Source organism: Typopeltis vanoorti, chromosome 20, assembly GCF_054136105.1.
Source record: "Typopeltis vanoorti isolate ZY-2024b chromosome 20, IOZ_Tvanoo_1.0, whole genome shotgun sequence".
Lineage (NCBI taxonomy): Eukaryota > Metazoa > Arthropoda > Arachnida > Uropygi > Thelyphonidae > Typopeltis > Typopeltis vanoorti.
This window is the reverse complement of record NC_143568.1, coordinates 16,700,861-16,715,477: the sequence shown is the minus strand read 5'-3', so window position 1 is coordinate 16,715,477 and position 14,617 is coordinate 16,700,861. Positions and strand designations below refer to the sequence as shown.

At 35.5% G+C, this 14,617-nt stretch overlaps 1 protein-coding gene across 4 annotated transcripts in view; it reads right to left on the bottom strand.

Annotated features, from left to right (window-relative positions):
* The window catches only part of Madm (MLF1-adaptor molecule), a 219,569-nt gene that overhangs the window by 91,133 nt on the left and 113,819 nt on the right, over positions 1-14,617 (bottom strand). For all 4 annotated transcript variants that reach the window (XR_016550075.1, XR_016550076.1, XM_090410539.1 and 1 more), the window contains exon 10: positions 4,512-4,668. Coding sequence is in view for 2 of the 4 variants with exons in the window: in XM_090410539.1 (XP_090266665.1) it covers positions 4,512-4,668 (157 nt within the window). In the remaining 2 variants the exon portion in view is untranslated. The remainder of the gene's footprint in view (positions 1-4,511; positions 4,669-14,617) is intronic.

The window sequence follows — 14,617 nt, the reverse complement described above, 5'->3', positions numbered from 1 at the left end:
CAGGGAGGCCATTTTGGAATCAGCAAATTCTATAAATTTCTAAAAATTTGGGAGACTGTCATTTTAAGATCAAATTAATACTTGTCAACCTCACTGTCTGCACACAATAATACACAACACCAATTAGGACTTTAGTTCTTTACGTTGTCCATTACAATTTTAAACTGTTTTCCACAATTAACTAATTGTTGTTTGCATTGTGACAAACTATTTTCTGCTCTGAAGTTGTGGGTAGAAAGCCAGCAAAATAGCAACAAGTAGCTTAGTAAATAAATATATTCTTTATTTTCTTATTAATGCTTTGTCTTGTAAATTAAACTTTGATAAAAAAAATAAATAAATAAATAAAAATTAAAATAAAAAAAGAACACTGCTAACAGATAAGCCTTTCTACTTCTCTGAGAAGTCAGTAAAATTCTAATATTCTGAATTATTATAAATTTCATAATAACACTGAAGATTTGCATTCTATAAAGACTAAACAAACTAAGCATGAATTTATTTCTGTGAAATAAGTTTTAACTAGAATTATGAATAACTTTTTAAAATTTCCATACATGCCATTAATTTGGACCAAACAATAATTGTTTCGTGAATGTCTGTAATGAAATTCTTTGGGAACAAAAAATTGCACTTTCAGCTGTGTAATTAATTAAACAAAATGAATGAATAATAACTTTTAAAGTGTCACGGCCTTCACATGTAACAAAAATTATATAAAATTTATTCAAAAACTCCAATATTTTTCGTCCAACACTGCATGGACATCATCAGGGAGATAGCCCTTTAACTACATTCAAAAGATGATTCAAAATAATGAGTCAAAAATCATGCGTATATTAGCTTGTCTCGATCACAGCTGAAGTATATCATATTACACTATTACAGTTCAAAGGAACAGTTGTAGTAAGTTGCGTAGATTAAAAAAATAAATCCATTAATTAAATAAATAATTTTAAAAAAAAGCTTATGAAAAATTAATAGTGATCGCTTCCCAAAATTTTGATATTGGCATACAGTCTGATCAGTTCAGGTTTTGATGATTTCTTAACATTTCACACATTTCAAAGAAAAGATGATCAAATTCAAACTTGCTGAAGTGAAGAAGTTTTGTCCAGTTCCAAAGAACTCTGTGCTTGGTGTCAATAGCATGAGAAGCAAGGCCAGATGTGTCAGATTCCAAAAAAAGTAATACAGTCTTGATGTTCTTCAATTCTAATCAGGGCAGAATAGCCAGTCTGTCCAAAATAGAAAAGGTGACATGAGCAGGGTACTTGATAGACACCCAGTATGGAAGTAATGTATCCTTTATTGATGGTAAGAAGTAAGACAGTTTCCAAGCTAGTTTGAAGGAAGCATATAGACTAATTTACAAAGAATCCTTGCTATTTGTTCTGAGGAAGGTAAGAGTATTGAAATTCTTTTCACATTGGATCATAGTCTGGTAGAAGGATGATTATTAAAATAATTTTTTGAATGGTAGTATTGTTGTATCTGTTACAGTTCACAGTAGACTCCATTCCTGATTTTCATTCAATAAACACTTTTTTCCTTTTTTTTTTTTTTAAGCAAATAAGCTTCATATTCTAGTACAAAACTCTGACAATCCTATGTGTAACTTAAGAGCAACAGTTCGTACAGGTTAAGATATGCATAAAGTTACAAAAAGTTATATAATGCATCGTCATTATATACACATATGTACATCCATATAATTTACATATTATATATTATTATAATATAATAACATAATAAAATTGCAGGAGACATGCTAATATGTAAAGAGAAAGTTGCATAACATTAATTAGGAACAAAATAAAACAAAATAGTTAAATAGTATTTCAATTTTTTACATTTTACACCTGAAACAGGATCTTTTTAATACCAATATGCAAAAACCAAACATTTATATTATTATTCTGAACAGTTTCCTGATTTGTGTGAGAAAATAAATATTATTTTATTTGAGTTTTGTAATGGTTTGGGTTAGTTTCATTTCTTATTGTTAAAGGTAGTGTGTTGAATATTTTTGGCACTAAATAACTATAATGTTTGTGTATTGTTTCTTTATTTGCTTTTGGAACTAAATATTTTAGGCCCTTATGTCTACTAAGGAAAGCATCTTGTTTGATATTTAAGTGTTGTTGTCATTTTTTTATGAATAATAGTACCCTATAGGCATATAAATATCTCAGGGATAGTATGTTTGGTATGGTGTATTTATTACACATTGCAGTATCCTTATATGTGTTTCTAGTTAAGATTTGAATTACTTTATTCTGAGTCGAGACTACAGGTTTCAGCGTAGTGCGATAGATTCCTCCCCAACTTAATATACTATATTGTAGTGTGCTTTGAATCCAGGCAGAATATAATATTTTTAGCATATTTGAATTTAAGAATCTACATCATCCCCTCTGTTATTCATTATCTATATGGATCACATTATGAAGGAAAGTGGTATTAAACATGATATCAAAATTGGAGATGTTAATGTCAGCTCTTTGCTTTATGCGGATGATGTTATACTTCTAAATAAATCTGCTACAAGTCTGCAAGATTCTCTGACTAAATTGAATAGCTGTTGTAATAGCTATGGTATGAAGATCAGCAATAAAAAGACAAAGACAACGAAAATAGGCAGAATCACTGAAAATGTCAACTGTGTTGTGAATGGAGAACCTGTGGAACAAGTAAAACATTTCAGCTACTTAGGCACAATTTTTACTGAAGATGGTAAACTAAATATAGAAATAGACAACAGAATCAGCAAAGCTGGTATGGTGGGAAGTCGATTGAATAAATTCATGTGGAATAAGAGAGAAATTAGTCGGAACACTAAATTAGTTGTATACAAGACAGTGTTCAAACCAGCTTTAACTTATGGATCTGAGAGCTGGGTCAGAAGTAAAACACTTGACCAAAGACTAGAGACCGCAGATATGAGAGTCCTGAGAAAGATTATAGGCATGAACAGATGGCATCAATGGCAATATCATATTAAAAATGAGGATATTAGGAAAGAACTTGACATTGTCAGCATCCAGGAATGCGTTAGCAGAGCTAATCTCAGGTGGTATGGTCACTTAAATAGAATGGGCGAGGAAAGATTAGCAAAACAAGTGTTCTCTGCCAGGTTGGCAGCAAATGACCCAGAGGAAGACCAAGATATAGGTGAATTGATACGGTACAAAGTGCCTTAGAAGATAGAAATATAAGATCTGATAATGTTGGAGTCTTGACAAGTAACAGACTGATTTGGAGGAAAATTGTAGATAGGAAGTTAGCAATGATGTAATTTTTTTCATGTAGTACTATCGTATCCTGTACACCCATTGAGGGTACATGGCAGGAATTTGATGATGATGAATCTATTTAGGTAGTAAAGTCTGTTTAACATAATCCTTACTTTATTTATGACATCAGTAATATGCAGTTTCCAGCTTAAATTACTATCAATTTTTATTCCCAAGTAAGTTATTACATTTACTTTTTCTATTTCCTTACAGTTGCAATTTGAATTTGTCCTGCAATTCCAATCATGCAAAATTAATTGTGCAGTGAAGTTCATGTTGCCTGCTGTATTTTGCAAATTAAAATTTAGATATTTAGTTTTTGAGACTTTCGGATTGAGTCTATTTAACTGGAACCAATTTGTCACTTTTAAAAGATCAGCATTCACTATGGTTTGTATTTGTTCGGCTTTGTCTGTGGAGAAAATTAGTGATGTATCATCTGCAAAAGTATTTATTTGACTGTTTAGTTTAAGAGTGCAGAAGTCGTTTATATAAATACAGGTAATCCTCGTATAAAGCGGATATTAGGTCCCACAGAAATGCCGCATTACATAAATTGTATTATGTGAATCAGATTACATAGAAAAGGTAGGTTTATGTTCCGAAATCGTTATTTTTTAATTATACTGTATATCCTACACGTTCTGTTGAAATGCCTATGGTCTCAGCAATTTCAAGCACTTTAACTTGCCAATCATCCAATACCATATAGAGCACTTGATCAATGATTTCTGGTGGTGTTACACTTTTTGGACGTCCTTCACATGGATCATCTTCAAAGCTGGTATAGCCACATTTAAACTCAGCAGCCCATTTCTTAATTGTCGAAAACGAACGAGAAGAGTGCCTATAAACTTTTATGAACTTTGAATGAATTTCTTTTGGTGTTAAACCTTCTATTACAAAGAATGTTATAACCACACGATACTCAATTTTATCCATTTCAAGGGATACAGACAATTCTAACTTTTTTGTTTCAGACAGCTGTATAAAACAAACTATTAGATAGAATGACTTGCAATTTCACATGGATGCTTATGACAGATGTCCGAACTCAGGAAAAAAAAATCTTGCCGATAGTATTGCCATCTACGGTTGAGAACTTTTCAGACCACGCTCGTATTTTGTGTGGTGAATCAGGTTGCGCACAATTTGTTGAGCCCTCTACCCCACAGACGTATATACACTTTCAATCTGCCATAACCTATTCCTTACCTAACATCATCCAAAAATTTTTCTAATTCTAACTTTGGAGCATCACTACGATGTATCTCTACACTAGGACGGCCATCTGGGTGAATTATTTCAGCTAAAACATCTTGATTATACCTTGAGCGAAATGCTTCATCAGTTAACTGGTCTGGCTGATATGCTACACAAATGAAAAAACATGAACAAAATGATGTAAGAACAATAATTAAAGGAAATTATACTTAAATCAATTTATTTATTTAGGTAATTATGTATATTAATATACATAATTAGACATTATGTATATTCATATACAAAACAGAGAATATCATTAGAAGACCTGATCGTTATTATTATTATTCGTGACACCTCCAAGGAGTCCGAAAACTCATCGCAGCAAGACACCTACTGTACGACTCTCTGTCCTCACCACTACCAAACCTCTACTACCAATCAACTACATCAGCGACATCTACTGCTCACCACCACACACATCAAGTACAATTTACACAACAATTTTGTTTGTAAATTGCGCATGTTCTGAAGGACCAATTTGTGTGTATGCGGGATGATAAACCCGAGTTTCCAGGAGGAAAAACCCTGTTACCTCCGTGTGAGATCGGCTAACTCACCCTTCATTCAATAGCAAATCAAATTTCATCCAATCGTTTTTCCAATTGCGTTACGGAGGCACTTAATGAATTAGTATAAATTCTTAGTATCACACAGCAACAATTGTAATTTAAAGGAAGGAAAAATAATGAAATGCATGTTTACAACAATATGCATTTCATTATTTTATTTAGGACACATGTGTAGAAAGCAAGTACCTACATTACCAGTTACTATAAAGAACAAAAAATAACTGGTACTGTTGTCACAGGTGTAACAGAAATTCGTATAGATTTGGACATGAGAATTTGCAATTTATATAATTCCAGTTCATATCTAACTGGTAATTAGCTTAAGGAATTAACGACGCATATAACGGATATTAATTAAAGCAAACTTTAATGAATACCTTCAATATTTCGGCAATGTCACCGAATAGGAACATTGGAACAAGGAACATACAAATATGGTATGTGCACACAGGCACTAACAAAAGCAAATGAGGAAGAAGGCAAGAAACTAATATTGTTCCTAAAGTCCTAATGGTGCTTACTAGCGGGCTAATTGGGTTGTCTTGGCCGTTGGGCTGAAGTTCTCATAATGTAGGCTTCCCAAATTTGGGGTAGTTTCATGCACCCAAATTTCTTGAGGTTTGGAATGTTTTTTAGAACTGCTGATGATTCCATGAATAATCTTTCGAACTTGAACTTGCTGCAGTGTATTATTTTAGTTTTCTTCCAACTAATTCTATGGCGGGTATCTAAAGCATGGTCTGCCAGTCCAGAGTGGCTGTACTGGTGAAACCGGATGTAGTCTTTGTGTTCAGAAATCCTGATATTTGCTGTCCTGCCTGTTTGGCCAAAGTAGGACAATTTACAGTTGCAAGGGATCTGGTATACACCAGGTAGGTCTAGGAGGGAGTGGTTGGTCTTTGGTAGAGCAGATAAGGGATGCCAACTTTTTATATGGTCTATAACACAAAGTCAGGTCATATTTTTTGAGGATATTGGTTATTTTCTCAGAGGTGCCCCCGCATACAGGGGATGGTGATAGATTTAGTGTAATCTTTATTGTGGGGGGGGGGGTTTACTGGTTTTAATATTTTCTTGATTTTTTGGGGGTTGTAGCCAATGGCTAAGAATGTGTTGAGAATGTGGTTTAGTTCAGTGGTTAGGGCATCGTGATCTGAGCAGATTAATTTTGCCCTTTTGAATAGTGGTTTTATAACCCCATATTGTTGTGAGGTGGGTGGTAGGATTGCTGGTGAATGTATCTGCCTGTATGGGTGGGTTTTCTATAAATAGAGAAAACCAAAGATCCATCAGGCTGGCGAGTGATTAGAGTGTCTAGGAAGGGGAGGGTGTTGTTTTCCTCTTTTTCTAAGGTGAACTGGACTCTGGGGTGTTGGTTGTTTAAGTGTGTTAGGAGGAGTGGAGTGTGTCTGAGCCATGTGGCCAAATAGCGAACACATCATCCACATACTAAAGCCAAATAATGGGTTTTTGTGGGGCAAAGTTTAAGGCTTTCTCTTCAAAGGTCTCCATAAAGAAGTTGGCCAAGGGTGGGGAAAGTGGTGTACCCATGGATGTCCCCCTCTATGTTTGTAGAATTTTCCTTGCCAAACGAAATAGCTCGAGTTCATTGTGGAGTTCATCAGGATTACAGAATAAACTACATACATCCGGTTTCATCAGTAAGCCACTCTGGGCTGGCAGACCGTGCCTTAGATACCTGCCATAGAATTCTTTGGAAGAAAACTAAAATAATACACCGCAGCAAGTTCAAGTATGAAAGATTATTCATGGAATCATCAGCAGCTCCAAAAAGTGTTCCAAACCTCAACAAATTTGGGGGCATGAAACTACCCCAAATTTGGGAAGCCTACATTATGAGAACTTCTGTTCAACAGCCAAGACAGCCCAATTAGCCTGCTAGGGGACACCATTAGGACTGTAGGAACAATATTAGTTTCTTGCCTTCTTCCTCATTTGCTTTTGTTAGTGACTGTGTGCACATACCATATTTGTATGTTCCTGAAGATGGCAACGTGACACTGCCGAAATATTAAAGGTATAGTTCGCCCACCATTTCTAGATCCCTTCTTGGCTTTGTGCCAAGAATAGTCGATTCATGCTGAAGGGGAGAAAGAAATGAAGGATGTACGAATTGGTTGCCAACATGCGAAATCATGTGCTTTCTTGTCTGTTGCTGTACTAGTACTAGCTTGATTTTTGTTGTTCTCTTTTTTGCATTTTTTTTTATTATTAATTTGTATGATGGATCCAGTACAGTCAACAAGTTCTATTGTTCACGTTTCAGTAGCTCTTGCAAAAGAATATTGAATAATGTGCTGACATTCTGCAAAAAAGAATCGTCAGAAGGCCGTCTTCTTGTTCCCCTTTCTCAAGTCATAAAACGTGCAATTGCGGGCGTATCGGGGTCGACTGTTAAAAGAATTTGTAGGGAATCAAAAGGTGAAGGTAAGCCAAAATTTAAATCTCCTAAAAAAAAAAAAAAAAAGCGCCAGAGTAAAGAAAACCATCGAAACCGTAGCTTTGAATGATTTTGATGTAGATGTTATAAGAAGAGCTATTCACGAATTTTACGTATTCGAGAAAAGAGTGCCAACTGTTCCGAAATTGATTCCTGTGCTTAAAGAAAAAATTAATTTTCATTGGAAAAGAGAAACTTTAAGGAAAATACTTCATGAAATCGGATTTTGTTTTAAAAAGTCCCAGAATAAAAGGAAACTTATCATGGAGCGAAGTGACATTGTTTTATGTAGAACGCAGTATTTGCACGTATTAACACTCTACGTACATTTTTCCAACTGTTATACAAGCAAAATAGTTACACTTTAAAAACAGCAATGTTCGTAAAAGAAAAGCTAATTTTTCCGACCTGTAATAATAAACAAACTCAGTTTGTTTATTATTACATCCCAGAAGACAGACTGATTACCCTATTATCGGAATGGATTCTCCTTTTTCTGACATGTGCAGTAGTTTCGAGGGACCTCAAATCGGTGGGCGAACTATATTCATTAAAGTTTGCTTTAATTAACATCCGTTATATGCGTTGTTAATTCTTTAAGCTAATTACCAGTTAAGTAAGATCAACGTATAAGTCTTGCTACAAAAATTACGATCATCCATGGAGATTCCATCACACGAAAGGCCCACCAATACGGCAAAATGAGGTTGAAGATATCGAGGCAACTAAATCGTCTGACTTTCCTAAATCGCTGCCAGGATAACAAGGTAATCCCAAATTGTATTAAATTGAAGCACCATTTTACTTCACAGAAAGCTCTCCGTATTTATAACCGCACTAGTTTCGCCTTATTAACAGAACAAATCACCGCAACGTGCATTCTCCTTGCCAACGAAAACAAAACCTTACGGGTGCTAGAAGAAGAGCTTTCAGATACTCTTGGCCATGATCTTTGGACAATTCTTTATGACATCTCATGCGCTTTGGCAAAAAAAGAATTCGAAAAAATATGTACTCGGCACTTGAAAAAATATGAGAACTTGATAAAGAATTCTACTTAGCATAGCCACCACACAACAGGGTTGTCAACCTCTTTTCCGCAGTTTTAAAGCCTGAAGCACACACCAAACTTTCACGCGGCCACAATTTCGCCCTAGCTCCTAAAAGAATACCTGCCGAGGAAATCATGATCCAAATAGAAAGTGGGATTTGCAACCTTCCTAACCATATCGCCAACAACGTCAGACTGGATGTAGCCGGTGTTCTCACCAAAGCAAAACCTCCAAAAACCAACTTATCCAAGACAAACATACAGCTCTACTAGAAATGAAGAAAACCAAAAAAATAGTAATCACCAAAGCGGATAAGGGAAACGCCACTGTGGTTCTCAACCAAAAGGACTACACATGTAAGCTTAATGCTTTAGTATTAGACTGTACCACCTACCTCCCTATTGAATATAATCCTACCAGCTCTCATATCAGAACTCTCCACAGACTCCTTAAGAAGGTCACTTCTTGGCCCGTGGAAGTCACCAACAAACTCAAACCTTATAACTCTAGACCCCCCCCCCCTGATTATATAGACTTCCAAAAATACATAAACAAAATGTGCCATTACATCCCATAGTGGATGGCATTGATTCCTCCACATACAAATTAGCCAAACCGCTCACACATTATACTGGCAACACACCATCACACATAAAAAACTCAGCCCATTTCAAAGCCAATATAGAAAACCTCTCACTCCAACACACTGACATAATGGTCAGTTTTGATGTCTCCCCCCCTATTCACTAATGTCCCACTCAAGGAAACCCTAGACCTCATCCAAGCCAAGTTTCTTCCCAATATCTCAGCCCTATTTCAGTTCACAATGAACTCAGGCTATTTCGTTTGGCAAGGAAAATTCTACAAACAGATAGAGGGGACATCCATGGGTTCACCACTTTTCCCACCCTTGGCCAACTTCTTTATGGAGACCTTTGAAGAGAAAGCCTTAAACTCTGCCCCACAAAAACCCACTATTTGGCTTCGGTACATGGATGATATTCGGTACATGAGCCATGTGGCCAAATAGCGAACATATTTGTATGTTCGCTATTTGGCCACATGGCTCAGATACACTCTCTCCTTCCTAACACACAAACAACCAACACCCCAGAGTCCAGTTCACCTTAGAAAAAGAGGAAAACAACACCCTCCCCTTCCTAGACACTCTAATCACTCGCCAAGCCTGATGGATCTTTGGTTTTCTCTGTTTATAGAAAACCCACCCATACAGGCAGATACATTCACCAGCAATTCCCCCCCCCCCCCCCACAACAATATGGAGTTATAAAAACACTATTCAAAAGGGCAAAATTAATCTGCTCAGATCACGATGCCCTAACCACTGAACTAAACCACATCCTCAACACTTTCTTAGCCATTGGCTACAACCCCCAAAAAATCAAGAAAATATTAAAACCAGTAAACCACAACCCTCCCCCCCTCCACAATAAAGATTACACTAAATCTATCACCATCCCCTGCATGCGGGGGCACCTCTGAGAAAATAACCAATATCCTCAAAAAATATGACCTGACTTCGTGTTATAGACCATATAAAAAGTTGGCATTCCTTACTTGCTCTACCAAAGACCAACCACTCCCCTAGACCTGCCTGGTGTATACCAGGTCCCTTGCAACTGTAAATTGTCCTACTTTGGCCAAACAGGCAGGACAGCAAATATCAGGATTTCTGAACACAAAGACTACATCCGGTTTCACCAGTACAGCCACTCTAGGCTGGCAGACCATGCCTTAGATACCCGCCATAGAATTAGTTGGAAGAAAACTAAAATAATACACCGCAGCAAGTTCAAGTATGAAAGATTATTCATGGAATCTTCAGCAGCTCTAAAAAACGTTCCAAACCTCAATAAATTTGGGAAGCCTACATTATGAGAACTTTAGCCCAACAGCCAAGACAACCCAACAGTCCTAATGGTGCCCCCAATTAGCCCACTAGAGGGTACCATTAGGACTTTAGGAACAATATTAGTTTCTTGCCTTCTTCCTCATTTTGCTTTTGTTAGTGTCTGCGTGCACATACCATATTTGTATGTTCTTGAAGACAGCAACGTGACGCTGCCGAAATATTGAAGGTATTCATTAAAGTTTGCTTTAATTAATATCTGTTATATGCATTGTTAATTCCTTAAGCTAATTGCCAGTTATGTATGACCAACGTATGAGCCTTGCTACAAGGATCCAGTTCATATCCTACTCTTTTCTTGATTAAACTATTACAATGTCTAGTTTTAAAATGAGAAAAGGCCATATATAGCTCTCAATGACCACATCATTTTATCACTTTAGTTATCATAAAACCAGCTATGATGTGGGTATGCCACATGAGCAACGGGTGAGCAAAGGGCTAGAAACCCATAGTTGTAAAAAAAGAAAAGAAAGAAAGAGTGCCTTGATAAGGAAACTAGGAAAAGAGTCAAATTGCTATTCTGTCTTGAAAATTAAATTAAGAAATTGATTGTCAAACGAAATTAGATTAAATTAGAGATTAAAAATGTTTAACTGGAGTTAGTCCAATTAGACATTAAATACTTCATTTAGATATACATAAATAAATTTTTAAAGCATTCATTCATTTTTTTTAATATTCTATTTGCTATTGTCACATGGCATACTACTCGAAGTATTAAAAAATTTCTCGATAGGTACCAAACACATTGAAGGACACAATAAACTGCAGTTTGTAATGACTACACATGTAAAATATGTAAGGAAAATAAAGAATTTACCATAAACCACTAATATTTTGCAGAGTATCTCATCAGATTATCAGAGTGAACATACATACAAAGAAAACTGACTGCTATACAAAGCAAGCAAGGAATGACTGAGGTTACAGAGTGATTCTGTTCTGCCACTCTTTGGTCAAACATCCCGTAATGTTATTAGGAACCTATGGAAACTGAGGATGGTCATCAATGCAGCTATAAACAAACAAGGCCAAAGGAGTGTAAAGAGTGTGAAACTCATAAGATGAAAAAGTATATGGTACACAGCAGGTTTACAAAGAAAAATTATTACATTAAAAATAAAACTGAAATTAAGATATTTGCATATAAAATGATGATTTGCATATAATGTGAATCATCACTTACATACACACGTGTATGTAGGACATTGCAAATAAATCAACCTGGGAATACCTGTATATAAAGTATGTGTAATAAAATATATAAAGAAAAGTGTTTTATATATTTAACTACATACATATATATCTGTACCCCAGAGGTATAGGATACTATCTAACAAAATAGCAATAGCAATTTTTCAGTACAGACAGAGAATAATCTTTTAGCATTTAATTTTCATATCTATACTCAATTTTTGCTGCAGATAGGATAATTTTAAAAATGTCTAACTTCTAAAAGAACAGAAATCTTAGATAGTGCTCTATACCTCGTGAAATATGAACACTGTGTAAAATTTTAAGTTCTGGTGAAAATTGGAGATGGTGTTCTATGTTTCAAGGGAATAGATATATACGAGGGTGGTCTGAAAAGTTCTCAGCCTAACAATGAAAAAATGAATTTATAATTTCAAAATTACTTTTATTTTTCAACATAATCTCCCATAAGACTAATACATTTATTCCAGCGATACTCCAGCAATTCTTCTTCATGCAAAAAATATCCCACACATTATTTTGAAATGTCTATAGTCTCAGCAATTTCACACACTTTGATTTGCCAGTCATCCAATACTATATCGTGCACTTGATAAAGGATTTCTGGTGTTGTTACACTTTTTGGATGTCCTTCACATGAATCATCTTCAAGGCTGGTATGGCAACATTTAAATTTGGCAGTCCATTTCTTAATTGTCGAAAACGTAGGAGAAGAGTGCCCATAAATGTTTATGAACTTCGAATAAATTTCTTTTGTCGTTAAACCTTCTTTTACAAAGAATTTTATAACCACACGATACTCAATTTTATCCATTTCAAGGGATTCAGACAGTTGTGTAAAAACAAATGTAAGAAAGCTAAACACTGTGTAAAACTAGTTAAACAAAAGTCATGGGAGGACTTTGGCAAGAATATAGAAAATAAACATCAAGGTGGCGCGGCAAAATATTCTGGAGGTTGTTGAAGAAGCTTAGGAATGGAGGAAAGAGTGCTGATAAAGATATAGAGATGATAAAGGTGATATGAAAATGGGAGAAAAAGATATTCTTGAAGTATGGAGTAATTACTTTGAAAAACTGCTAAATGAAACAAGCAGTGATGACAGCACTGTGGTAGTAAAAAACACTGACCAGGCATGCAGTCAGGAATACATATCCATACTTGAAGTAGAAAAAGCCATCAAAGGCTTGAAATGTGGAACGGCAGCAGGAGTAGATGATATTCGACAAGAAATGCTGAAGTATGGTGGTATAAAAGTCTTACAGTGGCTGCACAGCATAGAATGCCTGGACAGAGGGACGAATTCCAGATGATTGGAGTAGAGCTCTCATAGTACCCATATATAAAAAGGGAAATAAAACTGAATGTGAGAATTACAGAGGTATATTCCTATTGAGTGTTCTGGTAAGATATATGCAAGTATACTTGAGAAACAGTTGAGAAGAATTGTGGAAGAAAAGCTTGGTGAAGAACAAACTGGATTCAGGTCAAATAGAGGCTGTCAGGATCAGATGTTCACTTTACAACAAATAGTGGAGAAATCATGGGAACATCACAAAGATCTGTATTTAAGTTTTGTCGATTTGGAAAAGGCATATGACAAGGTGCCAAGAGAGAAGCTATTCAATACGCTACAGTTATATGGTGTCAATGGGGCATTATATCAAGAAATACTTAGTCTTTATTTGAGTTGTAAGTCAGCAGTTAGAACTGAAGGAAGTACAGGAAGATGGTTTAATGTTAAATCTGGTGTGAGACAAGGATGTACATTATCCCCTCTGTTATTCATTATCTATATGGATCACATTATGAAGGAAAGTGGTATTAAACATGATATCAAAATTGGAGATGTTAATGTCAGCTCTTTGCTTTATCCGGACGATGTTATAGTTCTAAATAAATCTGCTACAAGTCTGCAAGATTGACTGAATAAATTGAATAAGTGTTGTAATAGATATGAAGGTCAGCAATAAAAAGACGAAGACAATGAAAATAAGCAGAATCATTGAAAATGTCAACTGTGTTGTGAATGGAGAACCTGTAGAATATGTAAAACATTTCAGCTACTTAGGCACGATTTTTAGTGAAGATGGTAAATTAAATATGGAAATAGACAACAGAATCAACAAAGCTGGTATGGTAGGAAGTCAATTGAATAAATTCATATGGAATAAGAGAGAAATTAGTCGGAACACTAAATTAGCTATATACAAGACAGTGTTCAAACCAGTTTTAACTTATGGATCTCAGAGCTAGGTCAGAAGTAAAACACTTGACCAAAGACTAGAGATATGAGAGTCCTCAGAAAGATTAGAGGTGTGAACAGATGGCATCAATGGCAATATCATATTAAAAACGAGAATATTAGGAAAGAACTTGACATTGTCAGCATCCAGGACTGCGTTAGCAGAACTAATCTAATGGTATAGTCACTTAAACAGAATGGGTGAGGAAAGATTAGCAAAACAAGTGTTCTCTGCCAAGTTGGCAGGAAAACGACCCAGAGGAAGACCAAGATATAGGTGGATTGATAGTACAAAGTGTCTTAGACGATAGAAATATAAGATCTGGTAATGTTGGAGTCTTGATCAGACAGATAACAGACTGATTTGGAGGAAAATTGTAGATAGGAAGTTAGTAATGATGTAAATTTTTCATGTAGTACTATCATATCCTGTACACCCCTTGAGGGTACATGGCAGGAATTTGATGATGATGATATGATGTATAAAACAAACTACTTGATAGAATGACTTGCAATTTCACATGGATGCATATGACAAATGTACCAACTTAGAAAAAAAATCTCTTGCCAATAATGTTGC